The 27,182-nt window shown below is 34.1% G+C and overlaps 6 protein-coding genes across 6 annotated transcripts; 3 read left to right on the top strand and 3 right to left on the bottom strand.

The window, feature by feature from the left end:
• The first annotated feature begins 6,131 nt into the window (after positions 1-6,131).
• On the top strand, positions 6,132-9,070 carry LOC111202821 (pentatricopeptide repeat-containing protein At5g18475-like). Its single transcript, XM_022695815.2, has one exon. It carries the CDS (start codon positions 6,132-6,134, stop codon positions 7,647-7,649), a length of 1,518 nt encoding a protein of 505 aa, XP_022551536.2. The 3' UTR covers positions 7,650-9,070.
• Positions 7,642-8,918, bottom strand: LOC111202826 (G-type lectin S-receptor-like serine/threonine-protein kinase At1g67520). Its single transcript, XM_022695820.2, has one exon. The coding sequence runs from the start codon at positions 8,916-8,918 to the stop codon at positions 7,704-7,706; it is 1,215 nt and encodes a 404-aa protein (XP_022551541.2). The 3' UTR covers positions 7,642-7,703.
• A 1,437-nt stretch (positions 9,071-10,507) lies between the features above and the next one.
• On the bottom strand, positions 10,508-14,705 carry LOC111202824. The gene is made up of 7 exons (XM_022695818.2): positions 13,873-14,705; positions 13,687-13,773; positions 13,058-13,321; positions 12,427-12,597; positions 12,273-12,326; positions 11,393-11,539; positions 10,508-10,997 (listed from the first exon to the last, which is right to left on the bottom strand). Exons 1-7 carry the CDS (start codon positions 14,068-14,070, stop codon positions 10,620-10,622), a joined length of 1,299 nt encoding a protein of 432 aa, XP_022551539.2. The 5' UTR covers positions 14,071-14,705; the 3' UTR covers positions 10,508-10,619.
• Positions 14,706-20,347: 5,642 nt separating this feature from the next.
• Positions 20,348-21,588, top strand: LOC106431456 (dehydration-responsive element-binding protein 2G). The gene has a single exon (XM_013872263.3). It carries the CDS (start codon positions 20,510-20,512, stop codon positions 21,374-21,376), a length of 867 nt encoding a protein of 288 aa, XP_013727717.3. The 5' UTR covers positions 20,348-20,509; the 3' UTR covers positions 21,377-21,588.
• A 239-nt stretch (positions 21,589-21,827) lies between these two features.
• On the bottom strand, positions 21,828-23,273 carry LOC111202828. The gene is made up of 6 exons (XM_048747734.1): positions 23,232-23,273; positions 22,813-23,133; positions 22,629-22,729; positions 22,473-22,549; positions 22,021-22,100; positions 21,828-21,905 (listed from the first exon to the last, which is right to left on the bottom strand). The coding sequence occupies exons 1-6, from the start codon at positions 23,271-23,273 to the stop codon at positions 21,828-21,830; spliced, it is 699 nt and encodes a 232-aa protein (XP_048603691.1).
• Positions 23,274-24,276: 1,003 nt separating this feature from the next.
• On the top strand, positions 24,277-26,123 carry LOC111202827 (GDSL esterase/lipase At5g18430). The gene is made up of 5 exons (XM_022695821.2): positions 24,277-24,689; positions 24,819-24,949; positions 25,039-25,281; positions 25,349-25,604; positions 25,703-26,123. The coding sequence occupies exons 1-5, from the start codon at positions 24,431-24,433 to the stop codon at positions 25,921-25,923; spliced, it is 1,110 nt and encodes a 369-aa protein (XP_022551542.2). The 5' UTR covers positions 24,277-24,430; the 3' UTR covers positions 25,924-26,123.
• The last annotated feature ends 1,059 nt before the right edge of the window (positions 26,124-27,182 follow it).

The raw sequence follows: 27,182 nt of genomic DNA, 5'->3' as shown, positions 1-27,182 counted from the left end.
TTTTCGATCGCATATCTCTTCCTATTCTTAACTGCTCACCCTACTTTATTTGACGAGGTTCTTCATGTTTCCTCCTCTTTACAGTCGGCACTTCTCCAAGGTTCCATCTTTGCACATCGTCTAAACATGTTCAAACATCTTCTGAAAGATGATTTTATTTACGACCTAAGTGGCTTTGATGTAACGAGGGGCAACAACCACTTTAAGCGCAAAGATTCACCTGTAGCTATTCCATTCATCAACAACACTAAATTAGTTGAACTCACTGTGGGACCACCTCCAATACCACTTGAGCTCTTTAGGTTCCATAGTTACGAGCAGCTACAGGCTCTGGAAACACAAGCACTGAGTTTCTCGGCCTGTTTCTGATATTTTATTCAGTAAGTTCATTTCCGGTTAAAATAACCACATTTATCTTATTTTCTCTTGCATACATCATATTGGAAGTCAGTCTCATCAAGACAACCTGCAATTACCCTGCTCACTCCTCAGACAATTCAACGCATTATGGCAAACATTTGTATTGATGGGTACATCTCCTGTCTCAGAACTAATTAGTTATTTTTAAATTATTTCTATTGCCTTTACGTAGTACCAATTTGCTACGAATTAGCTATTAGCAAATTATTTTATTGCTTTTCCATATTATTATGTTTGTGTTAATAAACTTACGTACCACGGATCTGCATACGTTCGTCTAGATGCTTACTTTTCAGTCCCTGCTCCGATGGTGAAGCTATCTACAACACACACTAGCATTACATGTGTTGCAGTCCCAATGAACCAAACGGCTCCACCAACTGAAACCACAACAACTGCACAAGTCACCGTTGGCGATAGCTCAGCAACGGAACAACATGTTGCAGCAGCAGAGAGGGCACTCAAGAAGCCACGCAAGGCTTAGCTGCTTAAGTTACCCATATGAAGAGTTCTCTGCATTTTATGAAGTTTTATTTGCATTGTCTTCTTCAGCCATCATTAGGTTTGGCATTCATGTTTGCAACTTATATAATCAATAAAAGAATATTTCAATGTTAAGGACCACCATGTTGATAGTCAACACGTTCTTTTAGTTAACGAAGGAATTTCAAATACGTTACATATTTGGTTTGAAGCTTACACAAAACAAAACAAAACAAAAAAAATACATTAAAATTATACTCTCTGTCGGCACCAGGCTGTGATAAATATACCAGTTTATAACACAGGAGAAATCACTATCCAATATCATTATCATAAGAAGGATGAGGAAGAACCATCTACCCAAAACCTGTCACATGGTTATTTGATTGTTATTTCATATTCTTGTCTAATTTTAACCATGATTGTCTTGCCACTATTTTAGAATAACTCTTGCTTGGTAAATGATGTTATAAGTATCTGATAGTTGCATGATGATTTAGTTTGTAACCAACGGTGAAAGAATCTACAGCTCTTTACTAAATATTGGATGTAATTACTGCATTTGTTAAGATACTCTCTCTACTATGTTGTTCTATAGAAGAAGCATCAAACTCTGAATATTTTCTACTTCATGCTATCTAACACATGATGGTTTTCATAATGTTACAACTGAGTTTTCGTATTCTTGAGTATGATAAAAACGGCTTTAAGCTATTAGTATTGCTCGAAGAAACACATTGGGCCGAGGCTTAAGATCACATCTCTCATATATGCGACTGTGAGCTTGTGTGTGTTTTAGTTGCATTAGTTAATATCAATGTGAAAAGTCTCAAGGTATATCAGTATCCAACACATACTCGAAACATATTTCATTATATCTTTGTAGTTTTCATACTTTAACATGCAGCAATGGGAAGGCCTGCTGGAGATGCTGCCTAGCTGGGTTCCAATTTGCAAATCTCTGGTGGTCTTGATTTTCTTCAAGTATCAAGCATATTTCTCTTCTGTTTTGTTTTTGCTAATGATTTGGTTCTGTAATAATCTGTATTAAAATCAGGGGCCAAATATATTGTCACAAGCCAAAAGTCCATGATATGAAGTGTTAGTTTGTCAACTTTGTTACATTAACACTTGAACGATTATCGTTTGAAGAGGAAAAATAGTAAATTATAAAAACTCCATAAGAGATCTTAGGTGTTCAATTTGGATTTAGATTTAATTTTGGTTCGTTTTTTTTTTAAATTTCAAGTTTTTGGTTTATAAAAAGGGTAATTCTACTAAATAGATATTTTCAAGTTTTGGTCACAAAAATAGACCACAAAGAAGAAAATGACCAAAATGTTTCATTTAATAGGTAAAAGGACACTAATAGCCCTAAATATATAAAAATAAAATAAAAAATAAAATTTTATAGTTTTAGATTATTTGTTTTGAAATTTGTTTTTTTTTCAAATTTTCTTTTTGTAATTCGAAAATACTTTTTGAAACAAATTTTAAAATTTTTAATATTTATTTTTTATTTTATAAAATTTTAAATCTCAATCCCAAATCCCCACCCCTTAACTCTAAACCCTAGGGTTTGGATTAGTTAACCCTAGGGTATAAATATATATTTACCTCTTTAATGAAACATTTTGGTCATTTTTATCTTTAGAGTCTATATCTGTGACATAAACTTTTTTAGTGTTATCCTAGGGTATTTCCCTTATAAAAATTAACCATCATATTAAAATCATATCTACATTAGTTTGGCTTAATTTATATATTGTCCGTCCTCGATCTATTTGATTTTATACCACCAAATCATAAATATATTTAAATTTATAATATTTTATATGATTAGAAAACGGATAATATTAAACACACAAATATATTTTCAGTAACCTAATTTTAAATAGAATAGTATTTCTGTTTGGGCAATTCTCTCAAATAGTCATTTTTAAGTTTTTGTCATAAAAATAGCCCTAAAAAATAATATGAATAAAATAGCCCTTTTTATTTTGAAAGTTTTAATATTTTTTTTAAAAAATTTGAACTCATCCCAAAATCCAACCCCTTAACTCAAAACTTAGATTTGTTAACCATAACGGTATAAATGCATATTTACCTTTCAATAAAACCGCTTTTGGTCATTTTTCTCATTGGAGGTTTATTTTTGTGAAAATAAATTAAAAATAGTAATCTAAGGGAATTTTTCTATTCTGGTGTTTTATATAAATATAAAAAATAGTAAAAAGATTAATAATTATGATAATTTCCTTAAAATAAACATAATAAAAGTTAGTGATATCAAAATATTTTAATTAACAAAATTTAACATAAAATAAATATGTCATTGAAAAATTGTTTATTTTGTTTGGTGAAAATGAAAATATATTAACCTTCGAAAAACATTTAGTTTATTTAGTTTTGTGAAAATGAAAAAAAAAATAACCTTCGGAAAACATTTTCATTAAAATCAACGGCTAATACGGTATTTTTAAAATAAGTTATATATATATATCAATTATATTATATAATTTATCAGATATCTAAATTACTATCTTTAAAGTAATCATTTATTGGCTTATTCGGATTGATTGGTTTATAACCGAATTCTATCCATTTACTGCGATTTAGAAAAAAAACATTTGATTTATATGATATTGGCAGATCCAAACCACTTTCTTTATTTTGGTTTAGTTCGTTTTAGTTGGTTCATGTTTATCGTATTAAACATCACAAATTATTATTCCCTCTATTCCTAAATATAGGATGTTTAGAATAGTTTATGTTCCACTATGTAGGATGTTCTCATATTTCTAGGTAGTTTTAAGTTTATCAAAAACTGTGTAACCAATCAAATTTAATAGTTCTATTTTGTAATTGGTTGAATAGTTTTAATTTAAAATTTTAATGATACTTTTTAGATTAAAAGTAACTTTCTTAATAAGTGTGTTTTACCTAAAAAATCTTATATTTAGGAACAGGGTGAATAGTAATACTGTGAGATGGTTTTCAAAACCGACTCTTTCAACCGCTCAGACATCCATTCCCTTCTCTTACCTACTTTGACTCAGATCTTCGGCATACCTCATACAAGATATGCTCATGAAAGGATATTCAATCAAAACAAGTAAATTTCTTCACAGTTTGGCTGTTCGGGTGAAACAAGAGAAACACATATATCAATAACTAAAATTGACAAACGTTTGTGTCCCCAAACTTAACTGCATCGTTTGCCTCTTCTCCCTTTTGTTCTGCATCTTTCCTTTGCAATTAATAAATAGTGATTTCCTTCAATTTTTCCTTTGTCCCACTAAAATTTATGTCTACAACGATTATCGTAGTGATTCACAAACAAAATATATGACCATCCACTGAAAACCATATATGCATTAACCACTATTAAATGGATCAAATAAAAATTTCGAACTCATTAGAAATAAAAGATACAAACCAGGCGCGTAGCGCCGGCAAACCACTAGTAAGATATAAAGGGCTTAGCAAGTCACAACTTCAACTATCAGAATTTGGAATATTCCAATTTGATCACTCACTCAACAATGGAGTTTATTTGCACATTTGAGGTCCAAATAACCGGTAGAATTGTTTGAGGATATGATCTGAAAAGAAAAGATTTTACTAGATCAAACCAGATATAAATAAATTGCTATTATTTCATTTTGTAAAATTTTCCTTTCAATTATTTATATCAAAATGAACTAATAACAATTTACTTATATCTAGTATAGCAAATTATTACTACTTTTTACATGAATAAACTAGAAATTATGATTCCTAATATCAGTTATTACAATGTACTCTAAAAGTTAATAACATATTTAACTATGTCGGTAACAATAATATATATTCACAAGTCCTCAACAAATGATAGCTTTTCATTCTTTTGACGACTTAACCTCTTCACATCTTCAAAAAAAAAAACCACAAATAAACTTAAAAAAAACTGTTTTTTTTGTTCAAAGTTTTGAAACCTAGGTATATGTGTTCTTAGGTTGGATGATGTACACAACTTGTTCATGACAGTTCTTTGACAATTATGATTAATTTTGGAATAATTAAAGGATTATTATTTTTCAAGACACCACTAGTACTGAACCTTCAAAGCTAAATATGTTTAAAAGTAAATATTGAAAATTTAATTATCACTTCTATCTGCCACAGTTTCAGTACGTTTGGCAACTTCATCCCAACTTATTAAATGGAGAGAATTTTTTTTGTCAATTTGAAGTTACTCAATCTCAGAAGAAAACAGAGAATCGCAGCATAAAGTAATTATACAATATAAATAGATCCACCAACACATATGACTTCTTAAATAAATAATTATTTTTCAAATCATAATTTTTAAGTTATTTTTTGTAGTTCTTCTAGAATTTTAAGTTTTTTATAATATAAATTCAATTCAAACTAACCAAAACACTAGAATCTTTCTAAATCATTCTATTTATTTTATAGATTTGATATTATTTTTAATCTTTGCTATCATTCTCTAAGGCAAACCATCTTTTAGTAATTAATCTTCAAAATATTTGCAAATAAAAATTACTACTATTTTATAAAATAAAATTTTGATCGAGTGGTTCGAACTGAAATTTCTTCCTTCTTGATTATATCTTTAGACATTCTCATTTTTAAGATTGAACATATGAACATGTGTTCATATCATAATCTAAATACAAGATTCTAGATCTTGATAGTAGAACTAAGGTTAAAAAGAAAATTTACTATCTATATTATTGAAACAAATATATTCTACCAATGATATTTTTAATTTTGGATATTTTACTATAACAAAATATTATAGTATTATTTAAATTAACAGTAAATTTTTAATTATTATTAAAATACATAAATTAAATTAATTCAGTTTAAATTAAAAAAAAAGATTTTTAACTAAATTTTTATAGCAAATTACAGTAATTAAAAATAAAATTATTTAATTATTTATCCAATGTACAACATGTAAAAATTAGTAAGCTAAAAAAATTTCTTAAAAAAAGAACTCTGCCTCCTGATCTAAATCTAATTTATTCTTTGAAACCGAAGCATCATATTTTAAACCGAACGTACAACAAAATGTTGTTTATAGCCCGAACCGTACCGAGATCTGATATTTATTCAACCGAACCGGTTTACCATCATCGTCGTCGTCAGTCGTCACTCTCACTCGTCTCTTAACCTAATTTCACATTCGATTCTCTTGATCACAGGTGCTACTAACAATGCGCCTCCCAACTCCGATAATCAACGAAAGTCGCCGCCTTTCATCTTCCTCACGGTCATGGATATCTCCCATCTCCTTAATCAAGAAGAAACCAGACCCACCTCCCGAATCTTCAATCTCACAAGTGGACCTAAACCCTAAACCCCAATTCATCTCCCACGAATCCGCAATCAACCTCATCAAACGCGAGAGAGACCCTCAGCGAGCCCTCGACCTCTTCAACAAAGCCTCCCAACAAAAAGGCTTCAACCACAACAGCGCCACGTACTCCGTCCTCCTGGACAATCTCCTCAGGCACAAGAAGCTTAACGCCGTCGACGCGATTCTCCGCCAGATGAAGCACGAGACTTGCAGGTTCCAGGAAGGTCTCTTCCTCAACCTGATGAGACACTTCTCCAGGTTCGAGCTGCACGATAAGGTGATTGAGATGTTTGGTTTGATCCAAGTGATCGCACGTGTGAAGCCTTCTCTCAACGCTGTTAGCACGTGCCTCAACCTCCTTGTGGACTCAAAGGAGGTTGGTTTAGCTAAGAAGCTGTTATTGTATGGTAAAAAGAATCTTGGGTTGCAGCCGAACACTTGCATTTTCAATATTTTAGTGAAGCATCACTGCAAGAATAAGGATGTTGATTCCGCGTTTGGAGTTGTGGAGGAGATGAAAAGATCCGGACTTTCGTATCCGAATCTGATAACTTACTCGACTTTGATGGAGTGTTTGTTTACGCAGTCAAGGTCCAAGGAAGCTATGGATTTGTTTGAGGATATGCTCTCTAAAGAAGGGATCTCTCCGGATCCTGTGACGTTCAATGTAATGATCAATGGGTTTTGCCGTGTAGGGGAAGTTGAGAGGGGTAAGATGATTATAGAGTTTATGAAGAAGAACGGATGTAATCCTAATGTGTATAACTACTCTGCTTTGATGAATGGGTTTTGTAAAGAGGGAAGGGCTCAGGAAGCTAAAGAGGTCTTTGATGAGGTTAAGGAGACTGGGTTGAAGCTAGACACGGTTGGTTATACAACGTTGATGAACTGCTTCTGTAGGAATGGTCAAGTTGATGAGGCTATGGAGTTACTTGGAGAGATGAAAGCATCTGGATGCAGAGCTGATGCGTTAACTTACAATGTGATTCTCAGGGGGTTGTGCGGAGAAGGAAGAACAGAAGAAGCTCTTGAGATGTTAGGTCAATGGGGATGTGTAGAAGGAGTTCATCTGAACAAAGGTAGTTATAGGATCATACTGAACGCGTTGTGCAAGAATGGTGAGCTGGAGAAAGCGGTGGAGTTTTTGAGTTTGATGTCGAAGAAAGGGGTTTGGCCACACCATGGGACCTGGAACGAGTTAGTAGTTCGCCTCTGCGGATCCGGGAATGCAGAAATGGGGATTCGAGTTCTGACAGGGTTTGTGGGAATGGGTTTTAAACCAGAGCCTGAGTCTTGGAGAGCTGTGGTTGAATCAATATGCAAAGAGAGGAAGTTATTACATGTCTTTGAAGCTCTTGATTCTTTAGTTTCTTGATAATTTAAAGCCCCTTTATTGATATTAGTCTGGTTTACATTTTACAACCACACATCACTTAACAGAGTCAAGAACATAAATTTTTTGTTCGAAGGTGAAGCTATCATAAGGAAAAAACTTTGATCCTTTTCCCCAATACTGGCATTGTCCATCAGAAAAGGATTGAAAAGCTATGCAAGAACAGTTTCTCCAGCAGCTTCCATGGCAGTCACTAAGCCCAAAGCTCAAACTATAACCATAGTAACCACTACCCGTCATGTACCCTCTTCTCGGTTCGAAATACTCTGACCCTTTCCTACAAGCCGTTGGCTTCTCCGTGATGCAGACCGCTGAACTGTTCTTTAAATCCGTCGTGCAGGGTTGACTGCTTTCAGAGATCCACCTGTTGCTTGTGTTGCTCCTGAGGACGTTGGTCACAGTGATTTGGCCTAGAGTATCGAGTGACCAGCTGGAATAGACAGAACCATTGGTTTTCTTGATTGAGTAACTGAAGTACTTCATGTACTTGTCTGAACCAAACTTGAATTCATAATCAAGGTACTCTCTGGATAGCTCTAAGGTTAGTTGAGAGCTTCCGTTGTTCGTCAAAACTCCACTGGACCAGTAGATGTCATCATGGCGCCAGACGAGTAGCTGGTTAACTCCTGACGGGTCTAGCCCTAGTCTGAATGCTCCTGAGGCTGGAACTAGGTTACTTGTCCAAGAAGTAACCGAAATTTCTTTCTTGGTTTTTAGGCTAAACCCTATCTTCATCCCGGGAAGTAAGATACTGGTGGGATGGTCAAAGCTTTGCCATAGAACCCGACCCGGGACACCTCCTGGTCCGATATCTCGGACCACGAAGTTCCCGGAATCGAGTAAAGTGGCAGAGACGTTTCCAGCCAAGGAAAGGTGTTGGTTCACCATGATTGGAGAAGCGTTTGCTCTTGTGATCTTGAGATTCCCGTTAGTATCAATGGATAGAGAGCCGGATGAATCAGAGACTGATTCAGTTGGGTTACCCACCCAAACTGGGTTTATTGGACCATGTTGAGACCAGATACCGATATACCTAACACCAGCTGAACCAAGTAAGAAGGTAGATGATTCTGTTGGTGTAAAGAACCCGAGAGTGAAGACACCACCCGAGGAGATCAACTGCTCCCAGTCTCTGAGCTGCTGCCCCGGTTTCAATGTATCGGTTTTGAGTGGTGAAAAGGCGGAAACCGACCCGAGAAACATCGGTATGAGAATGAGAATGAGAGGAACAAGAGTGGGTGAAAGAGCCATTAGATAGTTGATTAGTTCAAGTGTTTGTCTTACTTTAGGCTCTCACTTAAGGGATATATATATATAGCACCTTTGGCTCCTTTTACACTCCCAACTGTTTCTATGACTTTTGTATATTTTTGAATAAGTAATTTAGAACGGTCTTTGGTATATATGCTTGGAACATAGCAAAGTCCTACATTCTTTAAGAACATGATGGAAACTGTCTAAGAAATTTATTTCCTATTTCACTGAAGTCTCTTTCAGAGGCAGAAGGTTCAAACGCAGACCAAAGATGGGATGTATTTGGTCCTACTATGACTTACAATGGTTGATCAAGGTTTGCGACGGTAACAATGGGTTATTGAGACAAACTTTAATTGGTGTAGAAAGTAGAAACGTGTCATGGGGTCTTCTGCTATATGCAAGTGGCTGATGACTGAGGACCATACTTAATCACTAGGTCCAAGCATCAACGACTTGATGAATAATTTTCCAAGTCTTCGAATAAACTTCCAACGTGTATTGAAAGTTTGAACTCTCATATCATACACGCCTCTTTTCTCTATAAATGCAACTAGATTAAGACTTGCGCCTTGCGCGGAATAAACGTTATATATATAAATTATTTTATGTAGTATGTTCTTACATATTATGAAATAATAAATATATATTGAATAATTAAAAGTCAGTAACTACTACATATATAATTAAATTGGTGCGAACGTATAAATCAATTTTATTAATCCAAACAATTAGAATATGTAATTAAATTTAAATGACATTAACATACATAGTATATTTTTAATATTAATGTCTATTAAATGATGCTATCTACTCATATGTTTTTTTATTATGTGTATCTTTAATAGCAAAAACTTTAAATTACTGATAACAAAATTTTCATTGTGCGATTAATAATTTTATTAATTTATAATTTTAAAAAAAAATTATCAATGTTAGTTCAAAACTTTTATCAAAAAAAAATATTCAAAGTAAATTTTGAAATTAAAATGTTTATTTATTCAATATGGTTTATAGTTTAATTTAGAATGATATATATACATATATATTTTAAATCTTAATGATTAATTAAATTAAACTTTTATTTATATGATTTTGTAATCATTTGTATTTTGTCATAACAAAAATTTTAAACCATGGATCGTAAAATTTGAGTAAAATTTGAGTGTGAGACTTTTAACAGTTTTAGTAATTTATAGTCATTTTTTAAAATTCAAAATATAACATATAAAGAAAAATCTAAATTTTTATAATATGGTTATTGTGATTTTTTTAAAATTATTTTAATGGTTTAAAATTAAACAAATTTGATAGAAAATACATTATTTTTTTTATCAGATCTTTATTATTCAAAATCATTAATTGTCATATATACTTTAGCCACATTAGGCAATTTCGTAATCTTTATTTAAGGAAATAATAAATGACATTAATAATGAATTTATGATTAGTTTAATAAAAAGTTTATTATATAATTAGATGGACCAACATATTTCTTTAATAATTCTAAAAATCATCATAGTGATGACACGTAGCTACAAAAATAAGTTGGAATGTTTCACAAATTATATATAGGGGATACTAAATTACTAGGTTTAAATGTTTAATTAATAATGTCGGAAGATGTAAAAAACAATAAGCAAATATTCAATTTTCACTGAAAAAATAACATATTTCAAACTATGTACACTTGTTTTTTCAAGCACACCTAGGATTAAAACCTGGACCACCGTAGTAAAAATAAGTTCCCCACTCATTACTAGACGAACTCTTAATGTCGTAACATTCGGTGTTCTCGGCTAATATCGTGACATCCTGCACCGGTACAAGACTGTTGTCTGAATCAACAATCTCCAAGTTCCGGAAGTAACTTGCTTTCCCAAACCCTTCGTCCGGAAAATGACCAGAACCCATTTGGGTTGTCGTGTGCCGGCCTGAAGCACGTGTGTTCACGACCTCACCGCCCCATTCCACGGTGGTTGCGTGGTCAGCTAAGTGGGTGAATAGCTCTGCTGGCCAATACCCGACCAACGTCTTGTCTCCTAAACCCATCCACCAATTCCCCTTTTTTGGATCCTGCATGCATGCAATCGAGTAGTTTCATTTAAGCGTTTTCTTTTTGGAATACAAGCGTTTTTTTTTTAATTCAAACGTTTTTATTACGTGTATATAATATAAGTTACTATATAAGAGCATCCACAACCATTAGTATCTAAAAAATCAAATTATTAATATTTTTATTGCAATTAATTTAAGTAATTAATCTTTATTTACCTTTTTAAATTTGAACTAGTATAAAAGTGACACATGGCTGTGGAGTTTTTTTAAGGTTCTTAAACATAAGAGTTTAGTACTTTTTCTAACACATTTACTACCTTTTTGTATTTTTGAGTTATTTTTAATTTTGAAAATTTGTGTTAGAAACCCTCAATTGGAGGTTCTCTAAGATAAATAATTAGAAAGAGATGAACCTTCCAAATGAGAATGGTGATATCAAATTGGTTTCCACTGAAAGTAGAGAGAGGAGAAATGGCGGCTCCAATGGCAATCTTGTTATTTGTTTGGATAAATCCAGAGCATAGAAGATTGTAACACCCTGTTGCTTGATATGAATCACTCTGAAACAATACATAAATTATCATTGGTTTAGGATAACTAATTATTCTCAAGTAAAACAAAATGCTGTAATCAAGTTATTGCCCAAGCAATGATCATATACCAATTTGTTCATCCAGATTTAATGATTTGGAGAGTAGTACAGAAATTGGACTTGTATATATCAATCAAATTAATATAAGCTATTAATGCAATAATAAATGCTCTTCACCAAACATTATCATCATGACTCTGCTCTACCACCATTAACTTCAATATGATCAAATGCTACACACTAAAAGTACCTGTAAGAATTAATGTTACAAATACATTTACTTTCAACCGTCATTTTTGGCGTAATTTACACTTTCAATTCACCCTATCATAATCTCCATGCACAGTGCCACTGACTTTCTAGATGATAACTATTTCATTATATACAAAAGATAAAGTACTATATTGGAACTGTGCTTTCAAAGCAATATATATATATATATGGTAGTTATGAAGATACAATCTATATAACCATAACTAGACACTGAACTACACATGGAAACTACTCCACTGTCACATGAATGTCCTAAAAGCTAAAACGCAACACATTAGCTAACGTCAATCCTCAAGGATATTCAGTTTATAATCCCTAGTAAGTTTTAGACTTAACATTTTACCAAAAAAAAATATCTTTTTAGACTCTTGATTATTTTGTTGCATCAAAATATAAAAGAGTGGACAAGTAGAAATCAACAAGCATACCGTCCAATAAGTGAACAATCTTGGTCTGTTGTCACCATACAGCTCCGGACTGACCTGACTAGTATAACAATCAAAGCTTTAGACATATAATACTGCACACAGTCACTAAATAAATAAACATCTCATGAAAGGTTGAAGTAGTAAAAGACAGTACCTGCCAGCCAGCTTCGATGCTATTGAGATCAGGACCGACGAAAGATCCGGACAGAATCCAAATCTGTGAGAGACTGAACTCATTCACTTGTTCAATCTTTGGGTCCCACACATTTATAGTAGCTTTTGCTCCGTATATCTCCGACGATGTTTCCGTATAAGCGATAGCATGCTATCATTCCCCACCACCACCATTAACTTAAAGTTTAGTACTACTATCATTTTAAAATCTTTAGTTCTTTACTATATAAAATTTAAGATTTAACTTCTAAATCATATTTACAATCCCAATATATGCGAATGAAAAACCGTGGGTTTACATATTCTTTTATAGATAGTTGTATCATTCAAGAATTATTATAACTAGACCAGATCTTAAAATCCATTGAATGCTTATGTTTTGTGTATTTTATGACTTTAAGTGATGAGACTGACATTGGAAGCTGTTCTATGGGTCCATAATTAAATGATTACACAGACAATTCACATTAACATTGCTATCCTGTAATATATGGTATGAAGAAAGTATGTAAATGCTAAAAATATTCATTTTCAAGCAAAATATTTAATCAGCAACCGAAAATATTGTTGGATCCAAGCGAGTGAGAAGATAAATTTATGATCTAGTGTACCTCATGTCCACTAGTTCCAAGGGCATCACGCTTTTCTGTCCGTTGATCAAGGTGAATACTTCGTCTCTTTTTCCCAAAGTCAAAGAGAGACTTGGCTCTGAGCACATCGTCCATTGTGTTGCGTCGTATGGGAACAGTTCCCTTGGGGCACCTCGTGCCGTTCACGTGCCACATTTGCCATGCACCTTCCAGTACACTGGCTGCTTCTTTAACATCATCGCCTCTCTCTTTTCCCACCATCTTCGGCATTGTCCTCGGTGCTTTCTGCGTTGTTTCTCATTTTTAAGTTCTAATTTTAAAGAAAGCTTTACTACTATCATCAGCCGACTTAATTTGTTGTATAACTAAGAAAAAAATACACACTGATAAAATATGATACAAGCGATATGATTATATAACTTGTCTCATATTTTAAGCTTAACAGCATCACTATAAGATAATTATCAAAAAAAAAAAAGCATCACTATAAGTTTTTTTTTTGGGCATCACTTTCATGATTTCTAATTTAATTTGACCTAACAGAAAGTGTTATATATATTTCCATACAAACTTAAAACTAGCTTGTGATGTCCATAATAAATATGTTAAAAGGTAAATTTTGCTAGTTGGTGGTCATAAATCAGAATTACCTGAATCTTGTGATGCTTTAAGAGTGGATGATCCAAAGCTGGCTGCTTTCTTTTGGGTACACAATCTATTACATCACCGTCAGGACTCTGGAAATTATTATTTTACAACAACAAAAGGATATATCACATATAAATTATACAAATCAGCAAGTGCATTTGATACATGTACACACATAAATATATAACCTGAATGGTGAAGACAGGAGGCTTGTTGATATTGTTCAAGTGATTTCGGATCCTCTCAACTCTCAAGCTGCTGACTTGTCTATGTGTTTTGGTGTAGTTAACGGCAGAGACATGTGTAACTTTTATGCTCAAGAGACTTACAAAAACAAGAAAGATTAGAAGAAGACTTCTATTGGATGCAAGAACAATAACCTCCATTGATGGATCTTTGAATGTTATCACATTCAGTGTCCTGAGACCGGAAAATGAAGAAATGTAAACTGAAAGGAGGACAGAATTTTATAAAGTTAAGATAAGAGGAGGACCATCTCAAGAAAGATTTACAATAGCTAGTGCAAAATATGTAGATGTAGAGTATGTCTATATATAAATGTGTAAGTGTGTTATAAATGGGGAAGAAGAGAAGTGGGTGAAGAGATATTATGAAGTGTAAATATGGAAATGGAAGAGAAGAAGAGAAAGCAATGAGGTTTTCGAGAAGAAGATCAAATCAAGATTCATCATTGCTCTGCATCGGTTTCATTTTTATATATAGACAGATTTAGTTATTGTCTTTTCTTTCTTATTGATAGAGAAACAAAAAGGGAGAAAATATTCATTTTATACATGTGTGTGTGAGAGAGTAAAGCAATACTACTATTGATTAAAATAAATTTAAGAGAAATAAATGGAAGAGAAGCAAAGGAGAGTATTAATACAACAGAGAGACCTACCCAGCTAACTAAACCTTTCTTCCCTTTTATAACACTCCTTCAATGTTTTCATCTGTCACTCTTTCTTTTTCTTCATTTTCTAAAAGTATAAACGTATATTTAGCAATATACAATATTAGCCAAACATATATAGAGTGCATATTGTGCGTATTTGTACGCCGTATAGTATAACTTGATACCTAAAACTGATGATCTATATATATATATATATATATATATGCTAAATGAACATATTTGTTTTGGTTTAGTTTTGTTTGGAACTATTGATACCAACAAGTCAAAGTAGGATGTTTAAATATGGTTGAGTTCATTTTCACTTCATATTAAAACCGATTATATTAAACAAATAGCAGTTCTATATGAAATTTGGTTAGTGTCCGATATAGTATTTTACAGATGCATCAGTTAAACAAAACTTACTTTATAATCTTATAAATAATGTATCATCACATTGCTTCTGTTGCAAATATCTAGTAATTAAAGTTCTAGTGGAAATGCACGAGACAGATCAAAATCAATCACATGATTATGATAATAATCTAAGCATCAGTTTGAACGTTTTATATTCAGTAAAAGTTTGGAGGACCTTTTCACTATCTTTGCTTGAGGGTCTCTCAATCGATCCATCCTTTTTTTAGGTACAAGCATCATCTATATTTGGTACTTTGTCACATGTGGCGTCTTTTAATTGCGTACCAGTTCACTACATATAATTATTTTTGCGTATATGCCTACAAATACAAACTCTGAGTGCGATGTCTGAACCAATATCAACAGATGGAAAATGAATATACCAACTGAATTCAAAGTGCTAACTAATGAAAATTTTGTCATTTTGTTAAATTAGTTATATTCCCTTTTGGTTTCGTGCAACTTAAATTCGTTTACCATAACACAATGCTATTTAACATAATACCCATTTCATTCAACAATAAAATGTATGTATAGATATAAGGCCAAAGTCAATATTAAAAGCCACACAGTAGATTTATTATAGTGGTCCATGGCAGATGGCAGATCTAGTCAAATTTGTAGGTATATCAACTGGGTCAATATATCCGGTTCTAGCTTACCCGAACTCGGTAGAAAATGTTATCAAATTCAAGTTGATCTGATCTTTTTGGGTTAAGGATCATGTTAGATAAAAAAGAAGGATAATGTTAGAACAATTATAAGCTTCTAAATGATCGCCTCAAAATCCAGAAGAAAACTTTATATTTTGTAAACTGGATAACTAATTTTGATCCAGTCTTTTTCAACCAAGTGGTACAGCTAACCTTAATTTATATGCATGTGAGCATATTTCTATATTATATACTGTTTGAAAAAACTTTTATATATCATTAGCATGAATATGCATATTACTGAAGATTGCAGAAGAAAAAAGTTCATATTTATATATCATTCACATGAATTTTTTTTTCAGCTACAGGCGTTTCAAAGATATATTGACTCTCTTTGAATTTTTAGTTTTTCATTTACATACGAGTTTATCAGTTCCAAGAAGTAGGGGAGCAGAAGAAAACAAGTGTCGCAGTTTCAACTATCTGAGTAACACTCATCTCCACACTTGCTTCTTAGATCATCTGCATTGAACCTTCAATGCAGAAGTTCACATTAAAAAAAAAAAAAAAATTAAAATATTCTCTTTTTTGTGAACTCAGCTCTTGCAGTGGGATGAACCTGGTTCATCACTGTATCGCGGACCCCACGCTACGTGGTGGTCCTCGATTGGTCTGCTTAATTTTTTTTTTTTTAAATCAAACGAAAAAGTAAAAAAAAATAATAATAAAAAATTAAAGTTATGAACCCCACTCAAGGTTCATTGACGCAGATGCCCTTGTTTTTTTTTTGATCAACAAACTTCATTAGTGCAAGTAGTTAGGCATATGCCATTACACAAACTTCACCTACCAAAATGTTTTTGGCTAGGCTATCAGCAATGCTGTTTTTCTCTCGTGAAAGCCACTCAAAGGAGATAAAATCAAAACATTCGACCATAAAGAAAATGTCAGCAACAGTTCCATAGATCTCCATGTTTGAATTTCCTTCCTTGATAGCTTTGACAAGTTGGGTTGAGTCCGATTGGCATCGGATTTCTTTGATTTCCAAGTTCCTGCAGTAACGAAGAGCTTGACGTAGAGCTAAACTTTCAGCTACAAGAGGAGAATTTGTACAATCTGCAATTTCAGAAGAGTTATAAGATCTCTCTGGTGAGAAGAGAGTCCAACCAAGTCCTGCCTTTTTTGTGCGTTCATCCCAGGCCGCATCCGTCTGCAGCATATAGCAGCCTCGAGGGATTGTCGGAGCAGGTGGCGGTTGATGACAGTGTGTCTGAGTTTCTTTTTTTTGATTGACTTGCCATTCTCGAGCAGCAGCAATAGCTTTTGAGAGAGTTTCCTCCGCGGAGATAATCCTTTTGTTGAAAACTAGTGTGTTTCTTGATATCCAAATCTGCCATAAGATCCAAGGGGCTAAAGGTCCCTGAGCAATACCTGAGGGAGGCAGGCACGTTTTTGAAGCGAGGGGGAGCCAGACATCCATTAAACCTACAGATCCACTTATCTCTACTGCTTGAGTGAAAGGGGCATGTTCCCAGACTTGGCGAGCAAAAGGGCAGTGTAGGAAGAGATGATTTGTAGATTCAAGGGTGTTACATCTCTTACAGACCGGATCAACATCTATATGGCGTGCTGTGAGGTTTTCTCCTACAGGTAATGCCTTCTTGAATATTTTCCACAGGAACATTTTTATCTTTGGCGCTGTAGGTATATTCCAAACTGCATTTTTCCAATCAACTTTTGGGTCGCTTTCAGGTATTGTTTCCTCTTTGTCATCGTTTGCGATTGCCATGTTATATCCCGCTTTGGTGGTGTAAATACCAGAAGGTGATCCCAGCCACACCAATTTGTCTGGAGCCCCGGACAAACTTGGTTTGCTTCTCAGAATTGTCTCTGCTTCATGTGGAAAAATCAGGTGTACTTTTTCCATATCCCATTCTCTTTTCTCTGGTAAGAGCAAATCTGCCACTGTGATGTTTTGAGTAAGCTCTGTTGCAGGTCCCGTAGGGCGTCGTTGTGTCTGGAGGTCCAGCCACGGTTCAGACCACGCTGGTATGGATTCGCCATTGCCCACAGTCCATCCTAGGTTAGTTTTTAAAATATCTCGACCAACCATTATTCCCTGCCAACCGTGAGATGCTGATGAGCGTTTTGAACATGTCAGGAAAGGTACGTCCTCGCAGTATTTTCCACATAGCGTGCGGGCAAGTAAACTTTCAGGCCGGTGGAGTATTCTCCTGCTTAATTTTGCAAGGTAAGCATCATTGAAACACTTAAAATCCCGGAATCCCAGCCCTCCTGAGGCTTTTGGCTTAGTCATCTTATTCCAAGCAACCCATGCCATTTTTTGTTACTATCTCACACATGTTCCCTTTTTTGTTAACACTACACTCATTCTTCCTTGTGCTTTTTAAGAAGCCCAAGACAGATTTGTAGTAAAATTACAATGAGATTTGTATTTATAACGAACTCATAATAAACCAAAGTGTCCGATTTGCCCGAATATATCCAAATTCTCTTATAACGACTAACTTTTTTGGGTGTAAATGTAAATATCGACTAATTTGTTACGTAAGATGCCAATATAACCAATTCAATCCTTAGTTGTGCGTTATTTTACAAAGGACAGATCAATTATTTAACTCTTGACATCAACTAAGCATAAGACTGCTTTGCTAATTGCATGGTTAACATCCAAACCCCCAAGTAAACAAAAGGAAAACTAAAAAGCCTTAGAGTTCATAGTTTTTAACTGAGAAATAAAGTTAAATATTTTGTTAATCTATAATAAAGCAGTACATTTTATACACAATGCCATATAAGACAAATGTAATGGATCTTTTTCATCATCAAATGTAGCAAAATCCAGGGAGTCATTCAAGAAAACTGTTAAAGAAATCGATGTTTTTAATTGTCAACAATGAAAATAGATAGATGACTTATATGTTCAAAATAGATGACTTTTTTTTTCCACATGATATTTTTATTAATGGGTCAAAACCCAACGAAGAGTGAGCCCATACAAAACATAAACTAAAGCCCAAAACAACAGACTGCATTTACAAAATTTTATGGGCCTTCAGGCCACTAGAAGAAAACCGTAGGAGAAGTAAGACGACACTTGCCACCAATACGTTCGACACACGAATTTGAAACACGCGTCAAGCCAAAGAGCCTCCACTTTCTCCGGAAGGAGTCACGTCGGAGCTCCGCCGAAGCAGAGAAAGATCGGTGAACGACCAACAGAGCAGTCTTCACGGACAGCCAAAACGCAATCGGATCACCGCTTCAGGAAAGCCATCGTCTTCGATCGATCTAAGAGAACTCCGATCTTCCTAATCGCAAGGAGAGGAAGGATACGGGGATTAGAACGAGAGTCGATGAAGCAAGGTGAGAGCAGAAACGGCGATCAAACTAAACCAGGAAAACCCCGGTGAAAAGTCGGCGAAGAAGATGTAATGGAATCATCTCTTCCCGGAGATAAAAGCCGGCTAAGACAGCGTTGAAAGAACCACCACTTCTCAGTGTCAAAAGTTCGAACCGTCGGGAGCCATAAACCGGAAAAGACAGGTGATCGAAACAAAAAAACTGCCGGCAAATTCGCTTCTTCTGAAAGATATGAAGGAGATAAGAAGAAGAGAGTTCGAGAGAAAATCTCTCTCTCTAAGAAGAGAAAAGTTGACAACCGAAGTGTTTTTTTTTATCTCTTTCTTTTTCAAAACAGATGACTTATATAAGTGAGAAAAAAAAAAGAATAGAGGATTTAATAAGTAGTGGTAGAAAAATAAGTACTTCGAGCCGACGCACATAACGAATGGTTAAGCCATGTGTTCCTAGTCGTTTGCCAGGGCATCCTCCATCTCAACACGTGACATACAGGCATGTACGTTTTACGTACGTATAGAGTTATATGCTTTGTCCTTGTTTTATGTTTATTTTATCAAAACTGTTAAACCTATCCCAAAACAGTGGTCTAAGAGTCAGTGTCATGCGAAGGTTTCTCGAGGTCTGAGACGAGTTAATTTTTTTTTTATATTTTTAAATAGTTCTATTTAAATTCGATTATATAAAATATTTTTTTGAAATATATATATATATATATATATATATATATATATATATATACCTAAAAAGTTTTGATTTATTACCTAAATATTTGCTAAATTTTCTGCACCATACTTTCATAAACTAAAAAAATAAAATAATGATCAAAAGTAAAAATTCGTAAGATAAAACAAGAATACAAATTTTGGATTGAAATGTTGGTCGCTGTTAAAAAATTAAATATTAGTGTTTAAATTAAATACAATAAACTATATATTCAAAATATTATAATTTTTTAATTAAATTCTATAAATATATAAAATAAATCTAACTCATAATATATATAAAGAAGGCAAATGTGGATCAAATATTTACAGTTAATTAGTAGTAAAATCTTTATAGTTTTACATAAAATATAGTAAAATTGATAATAAATTGGTTATTTTAAACATAATCAAATAATAATAAAAATCTAACTAAGAGAATACATTAATTACCATATAAAAATATATTTTTTGTAATTAAAGGCCCTAAATTTTTTATAAAATTTGGGAATCCTTTTTCAATAGGCCGTAAGCACGGCTCTGCTAGGAGTCGCTTTCTTGTAACACAGATACATTAAATAAACAAAACGAGATTCCTTAGTGTACATAAATACACACGTAGACACTCATGCACATGCCACGAAAGAATACGTATACTCTTGACGTGTCCATGAATATATATAAACGTACTCTTCAATTTTCATTTCAGTCTATATAAATACTAGTTACTAATTTAGACTGTAAATAAAAACATCCATCTCTCAAAGAACACATCATGGAAGAAGAGCAACCTCCGACCAAGAAACGAAACATGGGAAGATCAAGAAAAGGTTGTATGAAAGGTAAAGGTGGTCCAGAGAACGCTACTTGTACTTTCCGTGGAGTTAGGCAACGGACTTGGGGTAAATGGGTCGCTGAGATCCGTGAGCCTAACCATGGCACCCGTATCTGGCTCGGTACTTTCAATACCTCGGTCGAAGCCGCCATGGCTTACGATGAAGCCGCTAAGAAGCTTTACGGACACGAGGCTAAACTCAACTTGTTGCACCCACAACAACAACAAAAGGAAAAAGTGAATAAGAACTTGTTTTTTTCGGACCACGGGTCTGGTTCTTGGGATTATAAGCTGGATAGGGCTGGTGGGTTGGATCTTGGTCTCGTCCCGTCAAGTGGGTCACACGGTTCGTGGTCGAGGAGTTTTAATTTTACGCAAGAAGATGATAAAACTACAAGTGAGTCGAGTGTTTCTTGGTTATTACCAAAACGAAGTGATTCACAATATCAAGAAAGCGTTAATGCTGCGAGTAGCTTGACGTTTTCGACGAAGTTGAAACCGATGACTCCTGATTATGGATTATCAAATGGAGTTGGCTCTAGGTTTCTTGTTGAGCAAGAAATGAAGACGGTATACGATGTGTCATCATCGTGTGTCTCGGCGGATAATAAGGAGAGTATCTTGGTTCCTAGTGTCGGCGGCGGAGAAGGGATGCATAGGACGGAGGTGGAGGAGGGAACAGGGTATTTGGAGATGGACGACCTTTTGGAGATTGATGATTTGGGTTTGTTGATAGGCAAAAATGGAGACTTCAAGAATTGGTGTTGTGATGAGTTTCAACATCCATGGAATTGGTTCTTAGAGTGAGTTTTATTTACATCATTATAATCATTGTTATTGTCTATCATAAATCTCTCTTTAGTTCGATATATAAGATTAGTTAATTTGTTATTTATACATAGTAATCGTCAAGTATGTATAAATAGGTTTGAGAATGTTTTGAGTTTCCCTATGCGATATGTAAAATATAGATTTTAAACGAAGGTTCTCTATTATAAACAAAGCTATTGTTTACTCTCTAATCATGTATTAGAACTCTTGTCTGATTATTTTCTCCCGACTAAAAACCCTCAAAAAAAAAAGCAGCACACAGAGATTGATCTTATTAGAGACTTCTCCCAAATTTGAACTTAAAAACTTACAATTTATCAATCAGAAGCTTCATCACCATTCACATCCACATCATCACCACAATGGTCATCATCGGATAAAACTTCAGTGGTGGGATCATCCCCATCATGTTCACAGGCAGTCTCTTCTACCATAACAAGGGCGACTTAAGAGGTTGCTCTGGAGACTCATTGAAGAATGAATTCGTTACCATAAAGCGGAAGACCTGTAAGAGTTATATAGATGACAATGATTTATGAGTGTGAATACAGGAAAGTAAATGGCTTATGAACAAAAGGAGATTCAATGAGGCAAATAGCAAAGTGCTACGATATTAAAACCTGGCAGTACCTTTTCTTTTCCTTAGCTATGTTATCAGCATCAGATCCATCGAGCCCGGTTGAAATCTTTTTGTTGTTCCCTGAAATGAAGTCAGAAAATGAAGATATCAAAACAAATAAAATACAGGAATCAAGTTCAACATTCTCAATGTTTCATGAAATTTGAGACAGGGAATACAAAAAAAAAACGGGCAACAAGAAGGCTTTGTACACAACACTACCAACTTGAAATAAATAAGAAGTTTGGAACTAAATAATCTAAAGAGATGCAAATAATATTCTATCTTAACGGTAACTTTATCAACTAACATTAAAGCGGTAAGGGTAACATCATTCTTTTGCACTAGTAACAATTGGCATTTCCAAGGGGTACTGAAGATCTCGAAGAGTAGTATACCAAGCAGCAGATAATTTCAAAACAGAGATGTGATTTCGATGCAAAAAGGACTAACCTTTGCTCAGATGATCCTTACTGAAACCAAACTTTTTCTTTACATGATCTGCTTGATGCAACTGAGATCTCTGGAATCTACAATAACTCAGAATACATATAAACCAAGATTATAGCAAACAAATAACTGAAACGTGAGAAAGTGGTAAGAACTTACCCTTGACCAGTGCCTTTGAATTTTTGCTGTTTTGTAAACTTATTTCGAAAGTCATTCCCTTTTGAGTTGGAAGTTACATTGTTGTTGACACTACCAACAGACTGTTACCTGCAGAAGCCTCAAGTTTGTTTAAATATCAAGAACTCGCTAAAGAAAATATACAATCAAATAAGAGAAGTATCACCTGTGGTCTTGGCTCTGAGAAACCAGGAGGATAGGGAAGGGAGTTAAACGGTGGCTGAGAAGTGAAAGCAGAAGGGTCAAGAGGAGGCTGGAAGACTGTGGGATGAACTAAAGGAGGGAGTGAGTAACCACCCATAAGATTCCCCAATAAGTTTGGAAGTAACTGGTTGATATGGTTGGGCAAACCAAACTGCTGAAACTGTTGCTGTTGAGGCATATTGAGGTTGTTAAAGAAGAACTGAGGGTGCATTGGCATCATTGGATGTGGATTCACTGGAGGTTGGTACCCATTGTGTTGGTGCTGATTATGATAGCCATTGTTCTGCAGAGACAAAGTGAAAACAGAGATGTTAATACAAAAAGTCTTAGGCTTTGTGGATGAAGTGAAAGCGAGAGAGAGAGAGAGAGAGAGAGATAGACCTGTTGTTGTTGATGTCTCTGTGGGCGAGCTTGAGGTCGCATCCTCCGTCGTGAATGATTTCGCTCTGCTAGGGTTTAGGGTTTTAGGTCTAGTTATGAGCTCCGGCGACTCTTAGCTTAAATCAAGACGAGATGATCAAGTAAGAGCAAGCGAAACCAGGTCGTAATCGAATCGAGATGATGATTGGTGGGATAAATTCGGTACCTTTGAGACCGTGATTTCGTCGGCGTGGAGCTGAAGACTCCCACGACTGTGTTGGATGGACTGGAGGAAGCAGCTGACACGAACAGGTAATGTTCTTGAAGACGTGGCACGCTGACCTGAGTCAAACTGATAATCCACGTGGCTATTGGTCTTACTCTTGGATATATGTCTTAACGATACATGGGCTATTCGACTCGGTCAGAATGTTGGATTAATTGGGCCGTTTTAATAAACCCAACGAGTATTTGCCTCAATATGTTTTGTTCTCTTTTGCTTTCACATTTGTTCACAACAAGCATCTATATGGATCAACTGAATGGACCTTCCAAATATTCAAACGAACATGGTCTATATCTTCATAAAATTATTGTAGAATGTTTAATGTTTGCTCGGAGCTTCAGTAACAATGTATAGGATCTTTTGTCAAAATTTTTGTTTGTCGAAAGATCTTTATCTAATTAAATGAACTAAGTTTTTGGTTAAAAAGGACAGTTTATGGTTGTTCTCCATAAGCTGGCATACACAAGCCACATGTGAGTTCTTGTTAACAATAAAAGTAGGGTGGTTTTGGGTCCCAACGCTTTTGTTCCTTACTTGTGAAACTTTGAGGTGGATATGGGTGGCTTTTAACATACATATTCACAAGGAATACATTAATGAATTGGTGAGACTTAACCAATAATTTTTGACTAGTCGTTATTTATTCTTTAAAAATTAAAATACAATGAACAATTGTAACCAAATAATGTTTTTATGAAAATTGTAGTAGTCAGTGAAAAAACAATGGCAGGAACAAGGAAGCCTACTTATGTAGGATAATACTACAAATATAGATGTACAACATTATCCTTCTCATACTTATGGCTGGCCTAACACGGGGCTGAATTCAGTTGAATAATTCACATGAAAACTGAAAATCCAACTATATAAATTCGACTCTTCATTTCTCACGAAGTCACTTTCAAACTGAAGAAAAAACAAAAAAAGCGCCGTTATGGAGATCTCAGCTAGAAGATCAGAATCAATGGTTATAGCAAACGTGTCTATGTTCCTAGCATTGGTTGTGTCCGGTCCTATCGTAGCTGAAGCTGCACGTGCCTTTTTTGTGTTCGGCGACTCGCTCGTCGACAGTGGCAACAACAACTATCTGGTGACGACTGCACGTGCCGATTCTCCACCGTATGGAATTGATTTTCCATCTCGGAGACCAACCGGACGGTTTTCCAACGGTCTCAACATTCCAGATCTCATCAGTTACGTTTGCTTACTAATCTCAGTAACAGATTTAGAGTAATAACATGCAAACATATAGTTGTAAGATGTAAAGATTATATAACATTATCATCATCATTCATAATAATCAGTTGGTTATTATTGATTAGGTGAGGCAATCGGCAACGAAGCGTCACCGTTACCATACCTTAGTCCGGAGCTAAGAGGACGTAGACTGCTTAACGGTGCGAACTTTGCCTCCGCCGGCATTGGAATTCTCAACGATACCGGTTTTCAATTCGTAAGTAATTAAACCGGATCTGACCATGCATAAATTAAAATCTTCATAAATCCTTCGGTTTTTTATATGTTAAGAGTTTTGGTATGCAGATAAACATTATAAGAATGAACCAACAACTCGCCTACTTCCAACAATACCAACAACGTGTGAGTCGCTTGATTGGGATACCACGAACACAAAGGCTCGTGAGGCAATCGCTTGTACTAATCACCGTCGGTGGCAACGACTTCGTGAACAACTATTTCTTGGTGCCATATTCCGCTAGGTCACGCCAGTATTCACTTCCCGACTATGTCCGGTTACTAATCTCCGAGTACAAGAAAATACTAATGGTAATAACAATTAAACAATTTTTTTGGTTAGTGCACAAGGTAACAAGTTAATTTGAGTTATTTTTAGAGGTTACATTCGCTTGGAGTGGGTCGAGTTCTAGTGACGGGAGCCGGACCCCTAGGATGTGCACCGGCCGAGCTGGCGAGATCAAGCTCGTCCAGTGGGAGATGCTCGACTGAGCTACAACGAGCGGCGTCTCTATACGATCCTCAGCTAACTCGAATGATAAATGAACTTAACAGAAAGATTGGGAAAACTGTTTTTATTGCAGCAAACACTAACCAAATGCAAATAGATTTTCTAACCACTCCACGAAGATTCGGTAATTAAATTAAATTGAGTTTTCACTTTCTAATTACTATCTGCTTATTTTTTTCGACAAGAAAGTGTTATAACATTTTTTTGTTCGGTGGATTATAGGATTTATAACGTCGAAGGTTGCTTGTTGCGGACAAGGGCCATACAATGGGATGGGTTTGTGTACGGTACTATCGAACTTGTGTCGGAACCGTGAGTTATACGTGTTTTGGGACGCGTTTCATCCGTCCGAGAAAGCAAACCGCATAATAGTCCGTCATATATTGACCGGTACCACCAAGTATATGAACCCTATGAACCTTAGCTCTGCTCTTGCCCTATGAGCCACACATGATGAAGTGGGAAACTCAGTTTGAGCAATCCCTAAGTTCAGTTTTATTCGTTTATACTATATTATTCAGTTCTCAAGATGTATGTGTTCGATCGAGTACATGAGAATGAAATAACTCAAGTTGTTCTGAATGTAACTTGTTTCATTGTTTGTAATTTTAATTGAAAAGTTGTTTATGATTTTAATTATTTACTTGACGACTCCCAGCGCCACCATGCATGCATGGACTGATGGACATATGAAATTATCATTTCTCTTGTAACCTTAATATTATTAATTTGTTATCTTATTATATATTAAAACAGAAGTCACAACTTTGATTCATGTGTGATTTTTTTTAAAAATGGACCCTCGGTAGAAATCAATTATCATTCAATTATTACTAATAATATGGATTAATAATATATCATTCCTAATATAACATCGATTCCTAAAAATCCGGATTGGTTAACAAACTCACATTTATTCATGTGTGATATTTTTATTTGGATCATCATTTAAAATTTGTATTAAATGTATTTTCTTAATGCTAATATATAATCTTTTAACTACTTAAATCATAATATAATTTGATATCTTTTAATTTAAAATATAAATATATATATTTAATTTTCTTAACAAATTTGTTGAAAAACATTATAACAATATCTTAATTATCAAAAATTGTATATAAATATTTTCACTAATTTTGTAATTAGTAATGAAATTAATGTTATTATACATTAATATATATATATATATACTCAGTTATCTTTTATAAAATGAAAAAATTATATCAAATTTTACTATTTTATAGTTATATCTATCATTTTAAAATAAAACATTGTATTTAACTAAATATGATAAAATTATTTTAAACTGATAAATTAATATAATATATTGGTAGAACAGGTTAACATTAGTAAATTAGATAATTCATGTATAAAATTAACTTATCTTAAACTTATATATATATATATATATATATATATATATATAGTTATTATATTAAATGAATAAACATAAAAAATATTGATAAAGAAAATTTAGCGCTTTGAATTACGGATCAGGATCATAATAATTGAATAAAAAATAATTTTAAAATATATATAATAAAAAATACCAAATATATGTGATGATTTGAAATAATCAATTAACTTACAGCATGAAAACTATCAAATTGTTATATTTAAAATAATTATATATAAACATTCAAATATATAAATAACTTTAAAAATATATTCTAATTATGTAAAATATATATATAAACAT

The sequence above is a fragment of the Brassica napus genome, chromosome C2, assembly GCF_020379485.1.
Source record: "Brassica napus cultivar Da-Ae chromosome C2, Da-Ae, whole genome shotgun sequence".
NCBI lineage: Eukaryota > Viridiplantae > Streptophyta > Magnoliopsida > Brassicales > Brassicaceae > Brassica > Brassica napus.
Note: the sequence above shows the minus strand (reverse complement) of the source record. Positions and strands in the feature narration are given on the sequence as shown.

What these genes read in the sequence shown, in the direction of transcription:
- LOC111202821 (XM_022695815.2), top strand. Translation starts at nt 6,132, where the DNA reads ATGCGCCTCCCAACTCCGATAATCAACGAAAGTCGCCGCCTTTCATCT.
- LOC111202826 (XM_022695820.2), bottom strand. Translation starts at nt 8,918, where the DNA reads ATGGCTCTTTCACCCACTCTTGTTCCTCTCATTCTCATTCTCATACCG.
- LOC111202824 (XM_022695818.2), bottom strand. Translation starts at nt 14,070, where the DNA reads ATGGAGGTTATTGTTCTTGCATCCAATAGAAGTCTTCTTCTAATCTTT. An exon ending in CTCCTGTCTTCACCATTCAG is followed by an intron (nt 13,774 to 13,872) that starts GTTATATATTTA and finishes AATAATTTCCAG; the next exon opens with AGTCCTGACGGTGATGTAAT. An exon ending in GATTGTTCACTTATTGGACG is followed by an intron (nt 11,540 to 12,272) that starts GTATGCTTGTTG and finishes GTATTGTTTCAG; the next exon opens with AGTGATTCATATCAAGCAAC.
- LOC106431456 (XM_013872263.3), top strand. Translation starts at nt 20,510, where the DNA reads ATGGAAGAAGAGCAACCTCCGACCAAGAAACGAAACATGGGAAGATCA.
- LOC111202828 (XM_048747734.1), bottom strand. Translation starts at nt 23,273, where the DNA reads ATGCGACCTCAAGCTCGCCCACAGAGACATCAACAACAACAG. An exon ending in AGAGACATCAACAACAACAG is followed by an intron (nt 23,134 to 23,231) that starts GTCTATCTCTCT and finishes TTGTCTCTGCAG; the next exon opens with AACAATGGCTATCATAATCA. An exon ending in AAAAGAAAAGGTACTGCCAG is followed by an intron (nt 21,906 to 22,020) that starts GTTTTAATATCG and finishes TAACTCTTACAG; the next exon opens with GTCTTCCGCTTTATGGTAAC.
- LOC111202827 (XM_022695821.2), top strand. Translation starts at nt 24,431, where the DNA reads ATGGAGATCTCAGCTAGAAGATCAGAATCAATGGTTATAGCAAACGTG. An exon ending in ACGATACCGGTTTTCAATTC is followed by an intron (nt 24,950 to 25,038) that starts GTAAGTAATTAA and finishes TTTGGTATGCAG; the next exon opens with ATAAACATTATAAGAATGAA. An exon ending in AGTACAAGAAAATACTAATG is followed by an intron (nt 25,282 to 25,348) that starts GTAATAACAATT and finishes AGTTATTTTTAG; the next exon opens with AGGTTACATTCGCTTGGAGT.